The 23,490-nt window shown below is 39.0% G+C and overlaps 1 protein-coding gene across 6 annotated transcripts in view; it reads left to right on the forward strand.

Annotated features, from left to right (window-relative positions):
- Positions 1 to 2,043: 2,043 nt before the first annotated feature.
- The window catches only part of HIBADH (3-hydroxyisobutyrate dehydrogenase), a 175,121-nt gene continuing 153,674 nt past the window's right edge, over positions 2,044 to 23,490 (forward strand). For 4 of the 6 annotated variants that reach the window (XM_086852984.1, XM_086852988.1, XM_086852978.1 and 1 more), the window contains exons 1-4: positions 2,113 to 2,241; positions 10,479 to 10,639; positions 14,983 to 15,092; positions 17,586 to 17,707. In XM_086852984.1, coding sequence (XP_086709110.1) covers positions 2,178 to 2,241; positions 10,479 to 10,639; positions 14,983 to 15,092; positions 17,586 to 17,707 — 457 coding nt within the window. In that variant the 5' untranslated portion in view covers positions 2,113 to 2,177. Of the gene's footprint in view, positions 2,242 to 8,793; positions 8,878 to 10,478; positions 10,640 to 14,982; positions 15,093 to 17,585; positions 17,708 to 23,490 lie in introns of all 6 variants that reach the window. The other 2 variants (XM_086852971.1, XM_086852967.1) reach the window with 2 other exon arrangements.

Below are 23,490 nucleotides of genomic sequence, written 5' to 3' on the forward strand. Positions count from 1 at the left end.
TTTTTTTTTTTCTTTATTTTCTTCTCTCTGACTCTCCCTCCCTCTCTCCATGGGCAGCATAGATAGGAGTGCTAGTCCAGCAGTGGGAGGTAGAGGCATCTGCCGCTGTGACGCAGGTAGAATTACGGGGCTCACAGCCTCAGCATATCTCACTTTTCTGTCTTTTAAGGTATTAATTGCAATCTGCCAAGTTCAACCGAGAGACACAGTGTCCTTGCTCTTTTCTGTAATTGCCATTTCCCATATCAGAGCCAACATATCAGTCCGTTCTTGCACCGCAAAAAGCGGTGTGAGCACTGCAAATGCCCATGACAATTAGCCCATATAATGAGCATATCCAGATCCTTTTCCTGGGCTGCTTCGCCTCGTTTAACGAGGATACCAAGAAGCAGTTTTTTAACCGCCGCAAACTCTGCCTCCATGCTGACGGCCACCCGCAAGGGGGAAGGTTGCGACCCTTCTACCACGCCCTTGCCTGCCTGGGCCCCCCCCAGCAGCCTGACTTTCCACGTCCTACCGCTCAGCGTTTCACCGCGCTCAGGCTGCCTATCCGGTGCCGATCCAAGCCCGCGACGTATAATGCCCAGATCCACTCCGCTGACTCCAAAGCCCCTCTGCCCGCAGGGGTGTCCTTGGTCGGAGCGCCAGATGTTGAAAGACCCCCGAGCTGTTCACCAGTCTTCACAGAAGTAATTGTGAATGCCGTTTATTTCTATTATTAACACACCTTTTATAGGGTCTACAGGGTTTGCGGGCAGAGCAAGTTACTATTGGCTAACGCACACAGGTTTACATTCTTATCCTTGTACACAAGGATATTGTTTTGCTTTACTCTCTCTTCTGCAGGCAAGTTTCAAGGATTTTAGCCCTTAATATCATGACTTATTCCAAAGGCTGGTTTGTGCATACCGGCCTTTACTAATATATAAAATATAGCAACAGACCCTGGTGGGACAAGCTGTCCCCCTGCGGCCCATGGAGGTCCACAGTGGAACAGAGATCCACCGGCAGCTCATGGAGGTCCCCTTGCTGGAGCAGGTTTGCTGGCAGGATCTGTGACCCCACAGGGGGACCCACACTGGAACAGTCTGTTCCCGAGGGACTGCACCCCATGGATGGGATCCTACACTGGAGCAGTTTAAGCTCTGCAGCCCAGGGGAAGGACCCATACTGGAGAAGACCAGGGAGGAATGTCTCCCATGGGGGGAACCCCACGCAGGAGCAGGGGAAGAGTGTGGGGACTCTCCCCCGGAGGAGGCAGAAGCGGCAGAGACAACGTGTGATGAACTGACTGCAGACTGCGTTCCCCAAACCAGTGTGTCGCTGAGGGAGGAGGAGGCAGAAAAATCGACAGTCAAGTTGAGCCCGGGAGGAAGGAAAGGGGTGGGAACGAAGCGTCCTACTTTAATGTCATTGGTAACAAGTCAAACTAATTCCCCCAACTTGAGCCCGTTTTGCCCAAGTCAGTAACTGGTGAGTGCTCTCTCCAATCCTTATCTCGACCCACAAGCCTCTCGTATTTTCTCCCGTGTCCAGCTGAGGAGGGGCACTGATGGAGAGGCCTTGGGGGGCGCTTGGCGCCCAGCCGGGGTAAAGCCCACACAAAGACGAAGCCAGTCATTAAATCACAGAATGGCTTGGCTTGGAAGGGGACCTTGAAGATCATCTAATTCCAAGCCTCAACAAGCGCCAACTCTTATTTGCCACCTAACTGGACAAAACAGTGCAAGGCGGCTTTTTCCCTCGCCCCGAGGGCGCCGTATCGCAACACAAGCCGTCTCAGCCAAAACGCCGGCGCTCCGTTCCTCTCCCGCTTCAGCCAAGCCTCCTCCCCCGGCAGCAAAGCAGGAAGACGAAGCGGCAGCGGGCAGGCACGAGCAAGCCGGGCTGGAAAGAACTGCCCCCCCGGGAACCGCGGCCGCCGGGATTCAGTGTCCCACCGCCCCAATGAGGTGCTCCGGCGCCGGCCCGGCCCCCGCCCCGCCCCGCGCTCCTGCCCCATCCGTCACGGGGCGATGGGCGGGGCCGGCCGCCCGCGGGGAGGACGCTGCTCGCTCCCATTGGCTGTTCTCCGCCGAACGCCGTCCGTGGTTGGCTGCGGCGGCTGCCGCTCGGGGCGCGCGGGCGGCGGCGGCGGGTGGCGGCGGGCCGGAGGTCACTCGGCACGGGGGCGCAGCATGGCCGCAGCAGTGGTGCGCAGGGGACCTGCGGGCTGGTGGCGCTGGCACCGGCGGGTGATGGGTAAGGACCTGCCCCTTCCCTCGGCTCCAGTGGCCCCGCTCTGCCGGCCGGGCGGGGAAAGGCCGGGCCTCTCCCGGGGTGCGCAGCTGCCGAGCTGCCCTTGGCGGCCGCGGGCCCTCCGAGCCCTTTGCAGCTGCGGAGCCGCCTCCCTGTGCGGCGTCCCGGGTGACGGACTCCCCGGGCGGTGACGGCCGGCACGCCGCGCTACCGCGGCCGCCTTATTCGGGGCTCCACCGGAGCTTCTTGGCTTAATAAATCTTTTCACTCATTTGCTTAAAATAGCGTGCCTGGAAATCATCAGAGCCCACAAATGCTTGCTGTGGCAGCAGTGACATGTCTGCGGTACCTGTTACCTAGGTTTGGGCTGTTCAGCCCTCTCGGTCACCGCACCCGATTATTTTCTTTAAACTGAAGGTAGATCCAGCGACACTTCCTCCTGTGTCGGCTCTGCATTTCTTCAGCCTGTGGTTGGTTCATGGGCACTGGAAGGATCAAGCACTGCAGATGTCCTGTTGGTGCAAGCAAAGGAAGAATGTATTTGTAGAACTATACCTAGACATTTTCCAGAGCCCTGAAAAATTATACAGCTGTTCCTAAGTAATTTAATTGCTGAAGTAAATGATTAAAAATAAACCTTCAGTAGTCTTTTCAGTGTCATTTTGATTGCAGTCTGCTGGTCGTGTATGTCACTGGTTAGGCTCGCAACACCGTAGGTGAAGGTTTTTAACTAGCAAGTGGAAGAAATAGATTCTTTTAAATGGTATATGGTTCTAAAATCTTAGCAAACAGTCTTAGACAGATTTTTGCTAAAATCTTAGACAGTTAGCAAAGTGTTTTAGGAATTACTAAATTGCTTTTAAGTAGGTAACTGTAAAAACTTTGTAACTCACCTTTAAACCGCAATTAAACTAATGAATGCAAAACGTTTGAAAATTTTGATGTTATCTTTCAGTGTTGTTTTTGCTCCACTGTCTCTTCCACTAATACTTTTTTTGTAGTTGTGGTTCTGATGTGATAAGTAATAGCTCGGGTGCAGCAGACATGTTGGTCTCATGCTAATTAAAGTTAAATACAGGGGACCTGTTTATCACCTTTTGTGATACCACAATTGAAAGCAATAGCTTTCAAGGATTTTTGAACTTTCTGTGCATGGTGACTGTCAGGTATTTCTGTAAGAGCTTTGAAACCTACTGTCATGGTCAATTTCCAAATGGTCATGTTTAATGTAGGGCAGATGGTGGGGATTTTATTTCTTAGTGGTGAGCGAGCATAGGTGTGAAAAGCAATCCAACACTGGCCCTTAAAGTTGAAAAATACAGTTTGTCTTTGCCTGAAGACTTCAGCAAGAAACTGTAACTCAGTCTAAGGAGAAATTGTGACTCTCCTAAGAAACTTCCATAGAAGAGAATTTCACCCATAGCATTTAAGCTCTGACTTAGTCAGTGGTGACTATGCTGAAAGTACTCTTGACTCGGAAATGTTTATGGGATGAAGGTCTAAGCATTAAGCCTTCTTAACTGCTAAGCTCTATTGCTTAGTTATATGTCGTGGCTTCCCCGTCTCTAATGCGTTTACTAAGTTTGCCATTCTTTTCTTGAGTTTTGATTAGTCTGACAGTTGGGTTTTGAGTAGTGATTTCACCATCTGTCCTGAGTGAAATGCAATCCTAGTGAAGGAATTCTGCCAGCTCTGTGAGCTGTCCAACACCACAGTTTGGTTAGCAAGCGGGCTGTCTTCCTTCTCTTATTGAATGCTCCTTGGTTTCTTGGTCAGTTGCTCTTTGCAGCTGGTACAGACTATGATGGTTTGTTTTTCCTGTGTGTTTATACTAGAGATTGTTAAATTGTGTAGGAGGAAAATAAAGATCTGAGGGTAGATTTCGGAGGAGCATCTTGGATGTGGATGTTTGTGTGTTAGCCAGTTGGACAGAGACTATGTAGTCTAGTGTTCTGCAGCTGGCAGGTGCAGAACACAAAGGTGCTTCATGGAGAGGGTTTATATGACCTTACTTTTAAAAATGTGGTTTTGGTGCATATGGAGAAATCTCTCCTGGGGACTTCTGTGGGGAGTGAAGAGTGGGTTAATGAATTATGGTGGCTGAGAAAAGAAGATTTTCTGGTGAATGTAAATTCATCAGCTGAGGGAGCTGTTCATCAAGAAAGACAGTACCATGCTAGAGAACAAAAATGTCCTTACAAGTAGTTTTGTTAAAGTGGAGGGGACCTGTTCAATTAATAGTTGAATAGTGCTTTTGCTGGTTAAACAGTACTTTCGCTGATGCAGGAGCTCTTTTTGAACTGTTGAATGACTCTATGTTCTGGTGCAGAGAAGCAGTGATTACTAAGCAAGGATTATGACAGAAGACCTGCTGCTCAGAAGTCCAGCACATTACTTACTTAAGGGATCAAGGGACTTGATATTCTCTTTAAATGAAAAGTACTTACTATATGGTTTTCTCTCTAATGTATTAGCAAACATTTAATGAGTGTAGGTAAAGATAAGAAAAATCATGTATAAGAAGACTCTGAGTGTTACAAGATAGCATCTCTGGTTTTGATCAGCAGACCTTTACAGGGGCAAGAAAAAGTAAGTGGGATATTTTCAATGTAAAGCTAGCCAAATTTAGAGTATTGTAATCTTCTTAAATTATTGTATTGGCAGAGTGCACTTCTCCAAATCATTGCATAACCTTTAAAAGTTAGTGACCCTGAGGCAATTTAAATTCCACTGGTAAAAATTCTAGGAGCAGGAGGAATTCTATGCATGTACAGCTGGTCTCTCTAACTTCTTCTATATTTCTTCATCTAGTTCCCTCCCAGGATCTAGTTTCAGTAGAGGTTTTATAAATTACATAAAGAAGTCCACACAAAACACAGAAGCTCACTCTGATCCTTTCCTTCAAAGTAGGAAGGAAAAAAGGAATGATGTCTTCTGTTGCACTTGTACCAGAACTTCAGATGCTAAATCAGTGGGAAAATCTTTCATTTAGTGGCTCATACTGAATTGTCATCATGTTTCCTTCTCTGTGTCAAGTGACTTCATGTGTATTTTCTATTAAAGCCCCAAGCAAAACCAGGAACTTCAGTAGCTGAGCTTACTCTGGGCATCTTCCAATGATCCTGTTAAATCTCACATATTGGAAAACAGGTGAAGTTTCACTGATCCAGAGAGATCAAGAATATTAATATGAGCTATAACCGCTCTGATTAGGAAGCTCTGATGGGATGGGACTATGTGGACTCTTACCCTTGTGCTATTTGGTGAATATGGATCAAAATAAATTTTATAAATCAAATAATTAAGTAATATAGTTGAAATTATATTTTGGGAGTTACTTGTTTCTCAATCCTGTTCTTGGCCAGTTAAACTCAGAGTACAAGCACATTGGATTTTTTCCAGGTCTACTGTCTGTGGTTCTACCCAACTATTAGTCTCTTTTTGTTTGAATTCAAAGAGATGTCCTCAATTCTGCATAGTGTTTGTGCAGTCAAGTATTTGCAGTGAAATCGCCAACACTGAAGCTGGAATTCGTTCTTGAAACTGTAAGACTCGCTACTTTGGGAGATAGTGTAAAATGAAATGTAAACATCTGAAATGATCTAAACTTGTCATCATTCAGGTTAAAAAGAAACCTGCTTTCTGTATTTTTATATTAAAGCTTGAAAAGACAAGTTTTAGGTCATTTACAGAACAGGTATTCTAAAGAAAGGATTGCAGTCTGTGCATTTCTGAAGTTACTCTTCTAATGATGGCATTTTATTCAAGAGGAGGCAATCAAGAGATTCATAAACTCATGCTGATTTTTTAAATTAAATTGTTTTTAAGGTAAAATTCTTGTGAAATTGCAGATTAGGTAAAGTTTTTCTATTGTAGGCTGACTTTTCAAAGCAAAAAAATATGTATTTTATCTATTGACTGTAAGCCCCAAATTTGGTGAGAGTGTTGTAGGTGGTTCTCCTCATCAACTGAGTTTTCATAGGCATGAGGATCTGCAAGCATGTATTCCCTGAAGAGAATAATAAAGAATCTTCTTGGAAAAGCCCAGTTTCTTTGGGGTTGGTATAGCTGTAGCTGGTTTTGCTCACAGTTAGCTTGATTTACAGATTAATTTGTGTTGATGATTCTCTTCCCAGGGAAGGACAATTAGTTGCACATGGTGTCAGTGGTTATTTTAAAAGTAGGTTCTGTTGCTCCTGCTTCTGATGTTCTGCCCTCTCTTAGAAGTTGAGTGTAGACTGGGCATTTTTCCAGCCATGTGATTGCAGCAGGTTACTGTGGATTTTATGGCTGAAGTAAAATGGGCTCAATACCACAGGGACAATTTCAGCAAATGATTATACAATTGATGGAATTAGTTAGCATATGTGATGTGGGTTTGCTGAATATCAGTCCTCAGATATTTGAATGACATAGTTATTTCAAAACTGAGTTTGTGCTACATATCAGATGGTAAAAAGTGCTAGCATATGCAATCTGGACATCACAGGTAAAATTACCTGTGGAGGTTCATCTAATGGGAAAACATGGAAGTTCTTCTCTTTTAAAACATCCTCTTTTTGGCAAATCCCCACTGCCTTACATAGTCATGAAAAATATGCCATACATCTAAATGTAGTTGGTTCAAATGTAATTGAAATTATCTCAATTATATCTGTGAACTAATTTAATCAGTCCTCTAAACCAGTTTTTCTATATTTGAGTACCTGGAGAGCTGAAGATTTTTCAAAACTGTAAATCAAATTATTTCATTTTGAAGTGTCTTATATAATACTGGGCTGTGAAAAATTAAACCAAAATAAAGTCAGAAACTGACTCAGGAATTGGACTACTTCTCTAACAGGTCCCAATTTCCATGGATTTGAATATGTTTTAGCATATAACAGAAAGTGGTCTCTGATTAATTAACTGGGACAAAAAAAATAAACAGAGACAGACAGAAGGAAAAATAATAGAATACTATGACACAAAACTTAATAGTACTGGTCAGCAAGTTGTCTTGTATCACAGCCTAACTTTTGCTGCACTTTTCTGGGGATACTGCAAAACAAAAATTTTTAAGGGAGGCCTTAGAGTAGAAGAATGTGTTCATTTCATGGATATTTAACTTGTGAAGAGCTGCCACTAAGGCACAATAAAAAGTGCATGTTGGCAATGGGCAATCAAATGACCAGCTGAAGTCTTAGTATTGAGATGTGATGACAGTCATGAAAAGTTATCAAAACAAAGCAGTCTTATGTGACATTGTAGAGAAAAAGCAGGCACGTTGCAGAGGAGTGAAAGTTGTATGGGAAAAATGTCCTTCTAAATTGCCAACATGAAAATCAAGGCAAAATTATGTCTGTTGAGGCAGATGTCTAGGTTCTGAAGCAGCCAAGATCTCAGATGTGATGGATGAATCAGTGAGATTTAAGCAGATCATGGATGGGTCTTTCAGGCTGTTGTGAGTGACAGGCAACACTGCTGGTGTCAGCACTGATAGCAGAAAAAGGTATCAAGAAAGTGTAAGAAAAGAAAAGAAAAGGTCAGGATAAAAGTAAGGAGTCTACAAGAATGAGCCTAGATATGGTAGTCAGAATTATTCTTCTGATAAGGTTTCTTGGCATTCACAGAAACAAAGAAAACTGAGTTTTTTGGAAGCAAGACTTCCAAAAGCCTTGCATGTTTAAAGCTAGCTTAGGTAGCTCATGGTGTTCTAAGGTTGCTAGAAGGATGGAGATTCCACAGCTTCTCTGCATTGCCTGTTCCAGTGCAGAACCTTTTTTCTATATCAGGGATGCTTTTCTTATTTCCAGCCAGAATATCCCTTCCTGCAGCTTTTGGCCATTTCCCCATGTCCTGTTGTACTGCACATATGTGTGAAGTTCAGCTTCATTTGCTCTGTAACTCTTCTTCCCTCCTGTTCCACAGGTAGTAGAAGGCTGCAGCCGTTTCTTCTCCCAAGCTCAGCAAAGACCTTTCTCTTAGCCTCTGCTCATAGGCCATGTTCTCCTGCTCCTTGGTCATGTTACTTGATATTTGCTGGGCTGTCGGCAGTTTGATCACATCTCTTGCATATTTGCTGTGTAGCACAATGCTTGGTTTCTTTGACCTGGTTTCTTTGTAATGTACATGCATTACATTGCATGTAATGCCGTGCAGAGTGTGCTTTTGCTGCAAGGATGCACTACTGACTCATGCTCAGCTTCCAGCTGATGGGAATCCACAGGTTCTGCAGAGCTGCCAGCTGTCTAGCCAGTCAGCAGGCTGCAATGACATCGCCTGCCCTAAGTACAGGACATACTTGTCTTTGTTGAACTGCTTGAGGCCTATTTCTCCAGTCTTTCTGAATAGTAGCCTTACCCTGCCATTTTTCAGACATTCCCCCTGCTTTGGTATTACATATGATGTCACTGAGGGTGATTATATTTAATCATCAGTCATTGATGTAACTTTTAAACAGCTTCAGTATTGACCCATGAGGAACATAATGTGTAACTGGACTGTTGCTAGTCTTTTGAACTACTGATGGCTGTTATTTGAGCCCAACACTCCAGACAGTATTTCTTCCTTCAGGCAGTTTTGCAGTCCAGTCCACTTTCCTCATTTGGCTACTGGGATACGAGAGGAAGCTGTTCTGAATGCTTTACTGAAGTCAAGGTAAATAAGATCTACTGGTATTAAGGGCTAGAGAAAGAACGATGCTTAAAACCAGGGCTTGGAGCTCCTCAGGAAGTGGGAAGCTTTGGGCTAACTAAAGGAGTGATTTTAGATCAGTGCAAGTGAGGGACTGGGGAAGACTGACTCATAGAAACAATGAGAAGAAGACTCCAAGATGATTGTTACAGATGATGATGCTGGTTTAGGCTCTTTGTTCATTTGTTCCCTGGTTTTGACATGTAGCACTTCTTAAAAAAGCAATGGGCTCTTTTCCTGACTTATCTCAGTTTTCACTAAGCATTTTCCCAGTGCAGATTTATTTTAAATTATGCTACTTCTCTAGCTATGTAATTGCTGCAGGCATCTGTGGAAACTGTCTCAGACCAAAGTTCTCTCAACAAACCTGATTTATTAAATGTGGCACTTCCAAAACAGTGCTGCAGATGAAAGAGCATGACCATTGCTGGCTAAGAAGGAGCTTAGAGTCAGAAAGACTTTAAAATGATTAATCAAGTGTTATTGGCCTAGAGAGGATTCTTTGCTAAGCATTGAGACCTCTTAGAGTCTCGATCCAGCTTAGGCACATTTTCTGTGTGTGCACTTTAGATCTACAGTATTTCTGTAGTTAGTTAGCCTTGTTTCTGTCTGATTAGTTGACACATACTTTGGTGTTTATTTTGCATAACTTTTTCCTTTGCCGTAAAGGACGAAGTATTTTATGTAATTGGCAAAGAAATCTAGTCACTGTCAAATTGTGCTGCCTTTGGATTAGGAGTGTTTAGAGTGATGAGATAGTGATTGCAGTAGATGAATGCCTGCAATGCTGCTCATGTCCAGAATTTGATGCTCACTAACAACTGGAAAAAGGTAACTGACTGAAACTGTAGTGTTTTCTACAGTTTGTAGGTTAGGCTTTATAGTTCTTTCTTAGTAGTATGGTAAATAGAAAACAGAGGTTATTCCTGCAAAGACTTCGTAACTTTTTGATACTATATTTTGTTCTGGTTTTCAGTGTTTAAACTGTGGTTGTATGGCTTAAAGGATTTGCCATGATTTACTATGGAGACTTTCATCTCTAAGTTAGTGGCTTGTATCTGATTGCAGGATCAGAAGAATCTGTGAGGGGTTGCATGAAGGAAAGTGGCAGGCTGTATTTCTAGAGAACATGTGCTATATCCCATGGCTGCAAGCAAAGTTGCGAATAAAGAGTCTGTAAAATATATATAAAATTGGACTTTACATATCCAGTTTAGAATTTAGACGCATAATAAAACACAGACAATCCTGCATATTTTAAATGTACATCTGAGCTCTTCTTGGATCTTAGTTTTAAGTACTGTATTTTTTTGAAATGCCCTCATTTTCCTAATTACAATAATTTTCTTTGATACGTAGAAAAATCATTGTGGGATGGTATTTGTGGCCCAATGTGCACTATATTTAAGGTTTAGATTTCATAAAATAGGATTCACATTTGCACTATTTTTAAGCATAAAGCTGTTAAAATAATTGAAAACAGATTACATGGTAGCTTTTATTATGTCATTGTTGTACGTTAATCTAAAATACAAATATATTGATCTTTACTGTTTTGAAACCAGTGTGTTCTAGGACTATGGCTTCCAAAACCCCAGTTGGATTCATTGGGCTGGGTAACATGGGAAATCCAATGGCAAAAAACCTGGTCAAACATGGATATCCAGTCATTGTGTATGATGTCTTCCCAGAAGCTTGCAAAGAATTTCAAGACTTGGGTGCTCAGGTATAGTAATAAACTTTCTTTATTCCAGCAATAACTGTGTGTGTTGAATGGTTCCTGCACACAATGCAACTAAATCATCTGGTTTCTTTTCTTGGTTAATATCAATCAGAACTGAAACAGCATAATGAAAAGGTATAATATAAATATATATATATATAGGTATAATATAAATATCTAATGAAAAGGTAAAGCAAAGGTATGACTCTATCCCAAGAAATTTTCCTGCTGTTAGCCAGAATTGCTACCTTTTCAGACTTCTCTAGCTGTCTTTTTTTCCCCCCACTTTTTATGAGAGTAGGTTGATGGCCTGTTCTTTTACCTCCTGCTTTCTCCTGCTTCCTTCTCCCCCAGGTCTAGAAGGCCAGTGGGCTGCTTTTCATCTGGTTCCTACTTTGACCTTTTCAGGTTAAATGACCCTAGTTAAAAATTCCTGCTGGCATAGCTGTAAGGGTTATAGGGACATATGAGCTTTCCTGCTGCTTCAAGGTGTAGTCCTCAGGGGCAGGGGAAAAATCTAATTATTTAAGTGCTTATTCTCATGGAGGTTAGGAAGGATATGGTGAGAGAAGAGGAAGGAATGAAAGGGAAAAAGGAGTGAAGGAAATTGATTACATTAGGGAGCTTTACCTTCCTGCAATATACCCTGCAAAATCTTGGCCGTGTTCCAGCCGGTCCTGTTGCTTTTCTTAATCTGTTAATACCCTCAGAACCCCATTCTCTCAGGTGGTTGTGTCATTTCTATGTGTCTGCAACACATTTCAATGGTTTTGACATACTTCAAAGCTGTCACAATTTAGACAGTTGTGGGCAGATGAATATGTGCTGAAAACACAGAAGAAAGGAGTGCAGTGCAAAAATAAACCTCTCATGTAACAGTGTAGAGGATAGAAAGGGAATTTTCCAGCAGTGACAAAGAAATTATAGATACATCTAGATAGAGGAACAGTGTGCCTTGAAAGTCTAAACTGTTAAAGCTAATTGGAGCTGTTTTAAATAATGAGGTAACATCAAGATTCCTAAAAGACAAAATGATACCACACACCTGTTAGTAATTAATTGCAGCTCCCCTTGAATAATTACAGAATCTTGGCCTTAAGTAGGAAAGTAAGATTTTCACCTCTTTTCCTGGCTCCTGTTCCTACTTTATTTAAGCAGTCAGGACCCTCAGGCATGAATCAGATATGTCTTGAGTAAGACTGGGCAAATTCAAGAGACTGTTTTGAACTATTGCTTGTATTTTTAATTTGTGTTCTGCAGTGAGATATCTTTTCTATGGCTGCCCATGTTGATAGCTTTTTGCCTTTGTAACAGAATCCTTGGCATTCGCTGCAATACTTAACATGTGATAATAAAGGTGAACTGGAATGCCTTTAAAAATAAAGTCCAAAGTATGTTTTAAGATCATAAATCACTGAGAGAATACATGGATAGGCTTAAATACAAATAAAACACACTCAAAGAAAATATGTGAACATAACTTCCTCTTCTTGATCTATAGGTGTAAATCCTACTCCAGCATATTTTTCAGGAGTTGAAAACTTGTGGGTCCATGGGGCCTTGTAGAAACTGCTGTAGAAGGAACATTGGGCTCTAAGGGCTGCTTTCTCTTTGGTCTGGCTGTAAGGGTAAAACCATCAGGAGTGTTACAGGGGTGAAATGACCCCAAGAGACAGTAAACCTAGTCAAATGTCCATTGTTTAAGGCCAGTGCTTCCAAGGCATATGGTGCATGCGGGGTGTTTGACCATAAATTTGTACATTTTGGGACTCCACTTTCTTTAGCCACTGAAGTAAACAACTGGGACGTGGTACATGTCAGAAAGCAGCCACCCACCTGCTAATGGTGCATAGTAAGAGGAAAACTGGCTGAGCATGAGCATATGGAACCACTTGGGGTGAAACTTGGAGAAAGTTGGAAGGGTCACACAGTGGAGTAACTGTGTGTCACGCTCAAGTTTACAGGTCTTTGTATCTAAATCCTCTCTCAGATTTAGAACATTGAGAATGTTACTGGAGTCACCTGATGCATAAAGCATCATAAAAACAGAACTTTCTTTAATGTACACTAACAATGGCATTTCTGGCAAACAGTAATTAATTGACTCACTGTAAATATAAGTAAAACAAAATAAGGAAGCAGTTTGAACAAATACAAGAAGATGCACAGATGGGAGGGCAGTACCAACCCAGTATGCAGAAAAGTCTCTTCTATCCAGTTGCATACTGCAAAAGTTTACTTGAATTAAACCAGTATCAGAACATGTACAGGCCTTGGTGGGCTGCTACTCTGAGCTAGTATAGTCTATGTTGGTAATCAACAATTAGTATTTGCTGTGTTTTTTTAAAGTTATGCACATATTCTTAATGATTTCAAATGCCTAATGTTTTATCATAGCTTTCAAATAATTAATCTTTGTTTCTGAGACAGAAAGTCACAAATAAAATAAAGGTTTTATATGCTGCTTATTGAACCAGGTAAGTAGATTTTTTTCAGGCAATGTTATTCATATTTTTTAACACTACCAAAAGGCCAAGAGAGTCTATTCCCACTTTTAATTCCCACTTTTCTTTGCTACTTACTTAAAGGCAGCAGAAAGCTTTTCCTTTTTATGGTTGTAGTTAGTACTGTCTCAGTTTGTGTACAGTTTTAATCTCATTTTCTTCATGTAATAGGCATCTAAGTATTTTGAAAGTTGTGGATAGACTAAATGAATTACTGTTTAGATGACTACTGTACTATGTCTTCTTTGTACCTGTGTTGGTTAGAAATTGTTTAAAACTGTAACCAAAACCCAGCTATCTTCTCTCTATGTAGCCAAGTAGAAATCTGAGGCTGATGGACTATTTCAGTTGTGTGTCCAATATAGTATGTTTTTAAACTTCTGGTGGAAAAATGCAAATGAGCCATTGAGTCTTCCACTGATACACTCCAAACCTCTAAGAACACTGGAGATCATAGTTTCAAGTAAGAAGATGTATATAGATTGGGGTTCCGATTTCACACTTCCTCTCTCTCCCTCTAATAACACACATTGAGACTGAACCAAACCAGAGATACTCAAAGACAAAGGTGTCATGCTTCTTTTTTAAAGAGATAGGCTCTCTCATCTCCATGGAGGCAAGTCATAAAATCAGCTAATCAGATATAGAAGGTTTGCTGCTTTTAATTGCCTCATTTATTCCTGCTAACCTTTGTTCTTTAGACTGGAGCATGTTTCCTTTTGTAACTGTAGTATGCCAGGTGTTTTGTGTGGTATTAACTTCTTTGAAAACAAAATCTGCATGTTTCTCAGTCCCATCTATGCCAGTTTCTTTGTGTTTTTTTCCCCCAAGAGCCTTTTTCAGTGACTTTATACAGTATTCCCTTCTTTTGTTCAGTAGTCAAATAAAAATCAAGAAGTTTCTTATGCTGTATCCCAGAAGTCCTTCAATTCAGCATTTCTTACAAAGGACTGAAATTAGATTTGATCCTTGTGGGCTAAAGAAAAAAGAAAAAAAAAGCTGTATGTTTGTTGCTATTTTCCCTGTTCTATGAATGTGTTAACAATGCAATTTTAAATAAATTAATTAATTCAGACCAGTACTGGACAGAAATCTTAGTGGTAAATGCCTTCCAAGTGAAACGCACAACTTAGCTGTCAATATTTCATTTGTTGTATATGTATCATAAATATTATACTGCCTGCTTCTGAAAGTGACTTCAGAAAGATAGTAACATACCTTTCAAGTTAGGTATGGTTATTTAACAACTTACATCTAATAATATATTTTGAAAATTGCTCAGATCTTTTTCTTGAAGGATGCCTGAGCTGATAATTTTCTGTTTTAAAAATGCCAATTGTAATATTATGAGAAACATCAGTTAGTTTATCCGATTTCTTTTAAGGTGAGGCTCAGAGGTTCATCAAGTAATTTTTTTCTTTTTTGCTCAGTCTTCATCTCTTTCAATGCCATATATAAGACAAAGAAAAAAGTGAGACTTTTGTGATCCTTTCATGTTGTTCCTCCTTAGAGACATTGTAGAGCAATATTTTGTAAAGATACAGGGCTTGTAGTGAGTTGAAGATTCATGAATGGGTTGATGGCATTAAAGCATATTTCCCTTGGCAGATGTTGTGGAGGAACTTCCATGATAGGAGGTAATTTTAATTTTTTTAATTTTTCTGTTACTGGTTCTGAATAGCCAATATTTTCATTAGGAGAGCAGTTTTTCTTGTGTTAATTTTTTACCTAACTTAGTTGGGACCAGTGAATGCTTAAACCAAACTCATCAAACATGTCTGACATTGCTTTTTCAGGAAGAGTGCAAGCTTATATTGTCTGGTTTTTTTTTTTCTTTAAAAGGTAACAGAATCCCCAGCAGATGTAGCAGACAGAGCAGACAGAATTATTACCATGCTGCCTTCTAGTCCCCATGCAAAAGAAGTTTACACAGGAGCAAATGGAATTCTAAAGTAAGACTTTTTTGCAGTTTGGAGAATTTCCACTCATCTCAAGGTTTGTCTGATGATTGCTGCTGTTGTAACTCTTCCTGTGCCTTCAGGGCACTTAATTCAATGTTCTCTGTTCTGTCACTATTGATATTTCTAATTATATGAGTTCTCTCATACAGTGCTTGGTTTTGAATGGCTTTTGACTAAAGTCTTAATTTTATTTTCAGTAGAATAATAATTTTTGTGCATTTCAGGCACTTAACTCACCAACTTAACTATTGTCTGCCTTTTCAGTTGCATGGTTCTTTTGCCATAATGTACAACTACACTCAAGTACAGCTAGAATATTTTCTGGCAACAATTATTTTCTCAAATACTATTTTCTTTAACTTGAAGTATAAATTACATGTTCTGAAGACATGTCGTTGTGTCTTATGGTGTTAAAGTGTATTAACATAGAATAGCTTACAAGACTTTCTTGATTTCTACTCTTATTATCTGTTTATTACACAAAAAAATACCTAAAGATTTTGTTTCATGTGAAACAGTGTTTTTTAACTTTGTGGAGGGATTTTCACTGAGCCTTAAATCTATAGTCTGCAGAATTCTAATGCTCAGAGTTTTTTAACTTGCCAAATCAAAAAATAAATATAATTTAAAAGTCTGTTCTGGCTACATGTGCACTGCTCCTGGCAGGCTGACTAAAGCTACTGGAAACCTCTGAGGATCATGTAGGCTCTTACAGCTATCCGGGTTAATAAGGTAAAAACATACAGAAGACAAAAGTACAGTAGATTATCAAAAAAAGATAATGCCTTTTTAGGTATTGATTGTACAATATTAATATACAGTGATAAGAAAATGGAAGTAGAAGAGAGGGATTTCTGTTGTTCTTGCTATACAGGAATAACAGTTGCTTCTTTCCCTTACTCTCTGTAGTTTAATTCCTTATAAAGCAGGACTGAGCAGATCTAGGTATCTATGGCTTAGACCCTTCAGGGAAGATGGGTAATTGGATCAGCCCCACAAAGCTCAGGAAGCAGCTGTGGGAGAACTGTACCCGTGATGGCAGTGGTTTGAAGAATGATTGGCAATACTTACTGATACAGTACAGCCAGTTAATCTCTTGAGTTCATAGATGTGGAAAATCCAGCAGGGAACAGAGGATGTGGAAAGCAGTCCTATGCTGCTGCAATTTCTCAGCCTCTGTTATTAAGAGAAGAAAGTGTAATTTGACAGTAGTGAATAATTGTGGCTCTGAGTGACCTGGTCCTTGCTGACTGGTCTGATTTTCATAATTTTCTAAAGCTTTTAAAGCTTTACAGAAGAAAGCATTAATAATGTGAAGTGTTTAAAGGTTGAGTAGTCATCCCCCTGTGTTATCAAGGAGCTTGTGCCTTCCTCTGAACATAAGAGGAGATGGTGTAGTACTTTTTCTGCTGCCCTGGTTTTTGTTTGCATGTGTTCCAACTAACTGCAGCAGCACGCGGGATGAGTTTTGTGTACGTGGCACTGTTTGAGTCTGGAGTTCCAGTAGGGTCACAGTGTATGTATATATTGAGAGACTATTTCCAGCAATCTGGGTAATTCAATTAAGTGAAATCCACTGTACTGCCAACAGCATGCAAGGTGCAGTGGATCTCTTTATCTGTCATGCGTAGCTTTAAATGGGACACCTTTTTATGACTGAAAAATTCTGGTCTTTGATTTCATGCTGATTGCTGGTCAGGTGGACTTAAAATCATGGTGCAGTTCAATGGAAAGAAGCAACTTTTTTGTCATGGAGGGAAATAAAAAGGTTCAAAATAAAAAAGTTCAAATTCTTTAAATTTCAAGCATTTTATTGTATTTTTAAATCAAATATACAGCTTTTGAAATACAGATCTGCCTAAGTGTCCTGGCTATCAGTGGGAAAACTTTTTTTTTCTCCATGCTTCACTTCAAATCTTCAGTGGGCTTTTTTGATTTTAGTTATGATCTTTATTTGGAACAGATTGTAGAATGATTAAAAGAATGCAGACCATTCTGATAAGAACTTAAGATACTATATATATAAAAAGAACATTTTATTGTTATATATTAAATTTTAGGCTGTATCAACAGTTGCTTAGAATGCATCTTAAGTGATCTGTATATTATATATTGCTCAACTTGTGTAATGGAATATTTTCCTAGTGCAACCTTTTTGTGTAATTATTTTTTAGTAGTGTTTAAAAAGAACATCCTTTTTTGTGTTCAGCTTTTATTGGGCTTTGAGTGATTCAAAACTGCAGTATACATAGTCAGCAATATAAATACTTAACAGATCTTGCTCAAGAAGAAAAAACTTCATGTTTACTAGTGTACCAAAAAATGTCTGCACATTTGTCATGCTGATGGAAGCCAGTGTCATGTTAATAGTTGCAAATATATAGTAATAATAACAACAACAACAACAACAACAACAACAACAACAACAATAATAATAATAATAATAATAATAATAATAATAATAAAAAATCATCTTTATTTTAGGAAAGTGAAGAAAGGCTCATTGCTAATAGATTCCAGCACTATAGATCCAGCAGTTTCAAAAGAATTAGCCAAAGCTGCTGAAAAGATGGGAGCAGTTTTCATGGATGCCCCAGTGTCTGGAGGTAAGTCTTCATAAGCAGTTTACCTCATATTGAACAGGTTGTCTCTTTGTTTGGAATGTCAGTCACCAATTTGTGACTGACATTCCAAAAATGCTTAGAAAAGCTCTAAGTTGCTTTTCTTTGCTATATGTACAGTATTCTGTTTTGTTGTTGTTGTTTAATTGCATTACAGATAATAGCAGTGTGTTATTACAGGAGTATTTTTAGGATTTAGGAGTATGCTTTTGTGTTACACTTGGAGAAAAAGCTTTCTTGGGATATGGTACAATGGTCCTTTTAATGTAAGTTCTTTCATAAAGTTGCATTTTTATGCAGTTACTTATATTTGTTTAGCCTCCATCTGTTTCTTCCTGTTAGGGAAAAACTGGTCATTGTTAAGAAATCCTGTTACTTTTTCATTAATTAAAAAGGAGATAATGAAGTGAGGAATATAAGATTCCTTTATCAAAAGAAAACAGAGATTTGTCTGATTTTTATTTGTCTGATTTTGTCTGATTTTTATATTTTATTTTAACCATAACTGATTGTTTCTATTGTTGGATTCTTCTCCAAAACACCTCGAATTAAGAAGGTGAGGAAACCTCATTTTATGTGGGAAAATCTTGAGGTTTTTACAATCCAGTCTAAAAATTAATGTAACTGGCATTTTGAGAATTCTTTATTTTCCTGGTGAGTGTCAGTGATGAGAAAAAACTGACAATCTTTTTTAGTTTTTAACTGCAAATTAAGACAGGATTTGACTACATACTAGAAGCCAAAATTTTCATCCAAATTCTGTTGTTAACAGAAAGTAGACAGATCCAGGTAGGTGATATTGAAGAATATAGTGGGAGAAGACAATATTCTTGCTTCCCAGCCAAACTGTTAGTTCTGTTTTATAAAGTTAGAGAACTAATCAGCCTGGGAAGAAAAAACACAGAAAAATTGTATTGTGGATGGATTATGTATCTCTCTGATCCTTTTTTTAAACACAGCATGACTTTCTGCTTATCAGTTGGGCAATTCTGACCTATTTCTGTTTTGTTTTCTTCAATCCCTTGCTGCTAAGTATGTTATTTTCCTGAGGGAATTATTTACCTTTTAGAAATGTCTGTGATTTATTTTTACTTGTAAGTTTTTGGTGTAAGAAGAAAAGGTAAAGTTCGATTCTGAAAGAACTTTAGCTGTTATGGGGGTTTTGTTCCTTGAGAAAATGGTAAGGCCAAGACAGATTTAATATGATAACATAAAGCTGACTAGTATGAATACAGATGGCTTTTTTGGTGTTAGTAGTTTATCTGAATACAAATAACATGGTGACTAGTGTCAGTTACAGATTGAGGGATATTCTGAATAAAGGGGAGAGAATAGACTTAACTTTCTAGTCCTTAATATATTTGTGAAGCCCAAGGAGCACTCTGTACAAATCATGTTTAAAGTGGGCACTTGCTAGAAATGTGGAGAAGTTAAGTCTGCTGGAAAAAAACCTTTAATGTTATGCTTTGTTATTTTCCATCTTTCAGTACCTAATACATCAAGTCTTTGGGGTATTTTTATATGTCCTGACTGCATTGTTGGCCTTCAGACAAAACACTAAATGGAGAAGTATGCTCGGCTCTCTAGAAATTGGCAGGCACTATGCTGTTGCTGTGCAATGCAATAGAGTTGGCAGGAGTTTGAAGGAGAATGTTTGTGGGACATAGGGAGGAGGAAGAGAAAGCAGCATGCCTGAGCTGTCCTCCTTAGAGCTGTCTGTTTACTAGCTGTTATTGGCAGACAACTCCACTCGTGTTTTTAGGTATTTGGGTGTTGCCTGATGTTAACATTCATCTGCACTCCGAACAAGTTCACAGACTGAATAATATTGTGAAAATTGTTTGGACTGTAAACCCTAGGGAGAGAGAGCAGTGATTTTAATCTTGTCCTGACATTGCAAATGAAGAATCTTGGGGCATAGCATTAGGGCCAGATTTTAGTGGCTTGTTTGCAGCCTTGCCCCCAAAAGATACTTTCTCTTGATATTTTTTAAATGGGCCTGCGTGCCAATTTATAGTGCTGTCTTCTTCATATGATTGGCCTACAGCATTTACTTGCTTACAGTCAGAACTCATTAAGTAGAAGTTGATGAACCAAGTTGCTGTGGTATTATTTTGTATTAAGCGACTTCAGAAAATACTTCTCATCCCCATAGTTGCATGCAGATTATGCTGCTAATGCTGTCTAGAGATAGCAATCGCTTTAGTTTAGGATTAGGATCTCTTGCAGGCCCACATGAGAAAGTTGTGTCATGGTTCCCAGTGCTGCCCTGGTTTGTGACCTCTTTGTGAGCACGGGACAAATGGGGAAACATCTTCAAAATCCATGTTTATTTAATATTTTTTTTAATCTAGACAAGAAAATTATCTCTTTGCAAGGCTTGGGTTCTTCATCTCTGTATGTATAAAAATATTTTAAGGCATACATTATCACAGAAGCATATTTAAAACTGACTTACGTTGGCACAAGATACTACTGGCTAAGTACGAGATTTAAATTTAGCCTTCAAGAATTGTGTCAAATTTGTCCTCCCACTGATTTCAGTAGAAGTATGACACAGATTCTCACCTCGTAATCTAGAGCTAACTTTGCTAGTGGCTTCACTGACACTGCTATAAAAGTTCTCTCTCTTTAACTCAGTATACGAGATATTAATTTCCTAAAGTACCTTGGCTGATATTTTTTTTTTCATTTCTAATGTAATTCCTTGTATGTTGTAAGCATTGTTAGTGTTCAGATACAACCTTTTCAACTTTTTTCCCCTTCTACTGGCTATTGAAATTATATCAGCTCTGTATCTGCTCAAAATACATTAAGCATTCTGCTGGAACTTCACAAAAAAGTGTGACAACTTGATTTGTTTTTCTGGATTTGGAGGTATGAAAAAAAGTTTTCAACTCTTTTGTATGTCTGGTTCTTTAAGGTTTGATAATGAAACTTTAGATCTTCCTCCTCACTATATCCTTTAGACAAGAGAGTAGTCAGTTAAAAAGTCTGCTAATTGTTAATAACAGCTGTCAGGTAGAGCACTGTAGTCATGCTAAAATGGTAATAAAGAATAAAATAATTTTAGAAATTGTGCATTGGAGGTGGCTAGAAGAGGTTGTAGTTTCTATGCCAGCAGCCATTTCAAACTGTTTCATCTTATAGTACTGCTTCCATAAACTTCAGCTAATCATTAAGTGATGGAAACAGTAGTAATAGTAGTAATACAAGTTAAGACTTCAGGTCACTGATAACATAAAATATAATGTGAGTTCTTGAAGGGTGCATTGCAGACTTATTCCCTGCATGGCCAGATCTCTACTTAATATGGAGCAAAGGAAAAATAAATTATTATAAACACTCTGAAACACTCTGGAGATATTTTATTTCATAGAGCAATATATTTCAGAATACCAGCTTTTTGTTTTTGTTTTTTTTTTACTTTTTCTTAGGAAGGGCACCTTCCTAAAATAGGAGAAGCGAATTATGTGTTTCTCTTACTTGAATGTTGAAGGCCCTTAGTGCTGTGCCTTTTCCAAGGGAAGCAGAGGAGTTAAAAGTTCATGAGCACCAATGTTTGCAGAGATGATTTAAAAGACCCTTTCAGACTAGACTAAATAATTGGAATTAGTAATGAGTAGTTCAAACGTTGCATCTCTTAGCTTGTAAATTCTGTTGTAACAAAGATGCATGATCAATATCTTTGCCAGAATTAAGCTGATTTAATAGACCTGTCTTTGCTGGGGAGCCTTTGTAGAGCTACTTGAACTGACTTCATTAAGTTGTGTCTGCTTTATTTTTCTTCAGCTTTGTGCACCTTTAGAGAAATGCAATCTTACAATTTTATGGGAGTGGAAGAGTTGGTGGGTTAATTCAGTATCTCTATTCTAATTTGAGACATCATGTAGGTTTTAATAAACACAAAGAATAAAATAAGGAATGTCCTGAATTTAGTGGTGTAGAGGTTTGGTTTGGTTTTGGCTTTCTGGTCTGGTAATGCAATGATTGAATCTCTTAGGATCCTTGAAACACTGTAAAGATGGAGCATGTTCATGAATTTAGAACTAATAATTCTGACCTATCCCTCTCAATAGCAGGTATTCGTGTTGGTAATGAAAAACATTTAAAGGCATAGTAGTATTTGCTCCATTATTGTTTCTGTATTTATGTTTTTGTGCTTTATTTTTAAAGCCTAAATGTGCAGAATGGCCACAGTGTTCTCTGTGTTTCTGGTACTGAGCATAATTTTACCTTGCTTGCTTTGCTCTTCCTCAGTCACTGCATTCCTTGTGTAATATTTTTCTTTCCTGACATCTTTCTTAATTTCTCTGTTTACATTTTTTGCTGAATGTATTTGATCATGCTCATTTTTTTGCCAAGTCTGTGATACAGGGATGGTAGAAGAAATTACAGTGTAGAACCTTAATACTAAAGGTAGTGTCAAAAATACTACTGTTATTCTGAAATTTAGATGACCAAAAATAATGCAGGAAGTAAATTACAAAAAAGGGAAAAATTGGATGAACTGATTAAGAGAAGCTAAAATGAGGATGAAGAAGTATTTTGAAATCTGAGATGCTTAAAAAGCTTTTGATTTCTAATAACTTATGGTTTAAATTATATAATACTCATTTGTCAAAATAAAGCTAGTTTAATAGCTTTCGTTGGAGAGAAGGAAGAACTGAAGATCTTGAAAATCTTACACGTTGGTAAAATGTGTATTTTGACACAGGGAGGGGAGGAAGTATAAACCTTGTGCAAATATCACTATGTTGGCAGCAGCTGTTGTTTCAGAAGAGTTAGGTAGTATATTTACTTACGTGCTGACTTTGCAAGGCTATTTTTATTCTCTATTATGCCTTTTGCATTCTCTGTAAAATAAAATAAAAGGTAGCAGAAGATAAGGAGGAATAAACAGATTTGTTGAGAGTATCATCTGAAAATGTTCACTGGGGTGGAGGCAACTGTCCTACAATGACTAAAAGGGTGGAATAAATGATTTTATTAAAGCATATTGTATATTTTGGCAATACAGTTGTGTGTAGTCTGGCCAAATAGTGACCAATGTGCAGAGAAACATATCTGTCTCCATTTATTCGAAGGTGTAGAGATGAGTTATTTAGACTGGCTCAATGGGATATAACCAGGAATAATAGGCTGGAAATCATTAAGGAAAGAAAAATGCGTGCCGTGTCTACCAGGAAAAATGTCCTAACGACATTCTTCATACACTGTGGAATAATTTCCAAAGGAGATGGTTGAAGCCAAATATCTCAACATGCTTTAAACTGCACTGGGCAAAGTGCTAGGAACTATTCTGTGGGGAAAAAATCTACGACTGGCAGGAGGATGGCTACATGATCTAATCGGTCTTTTCCATCTCTAATGTCTACAATCCTGTTGTGTTCTCACACATGGTGTTCAAAAACAGTTAAAGGAAAACTGTCCAGATGGAAGTTAGAAATCCCTGTGGCACTCTTTGAAAAAGAGTAAGGAATAACTGCAGAGTTAGAGCCAACATTCCTTCTCTCAATAAAAATGGTTCTAATATTCACGGCTGCATGTGAGCTGTTACCACATTTCTAATAACTGCTCTGTTTGCTTGTGGTTACTTTAATACTAGTATCTGCCTCTTCCTGTCAAATGTTCTGAGATACCCAGAGTATGAAATATCTATAAATGCCAGCCTGTCATAAGTCCTAGGGAATAAAAGTTAATTTAATTTCATTTTTTAATTTTTGATTGCTTCTCCTAGAGAATGTTTAAAGTTAAGGAGTTGCAGG

The sequence above is a fragment of the Cyanistes caeruleus genome, chromosome 1 (assembly GCF_971803275.1).
Source record: "Cyanistes caeruleus chromosome 1, bCyaCae1.hap1.1, whole genome shotgun sequence".
NCBI lineage: Eukaryota > Metazoa > Chordata > Aves > Passeriformes > Paridae > Cyanistes > Cyanistes caeruleus.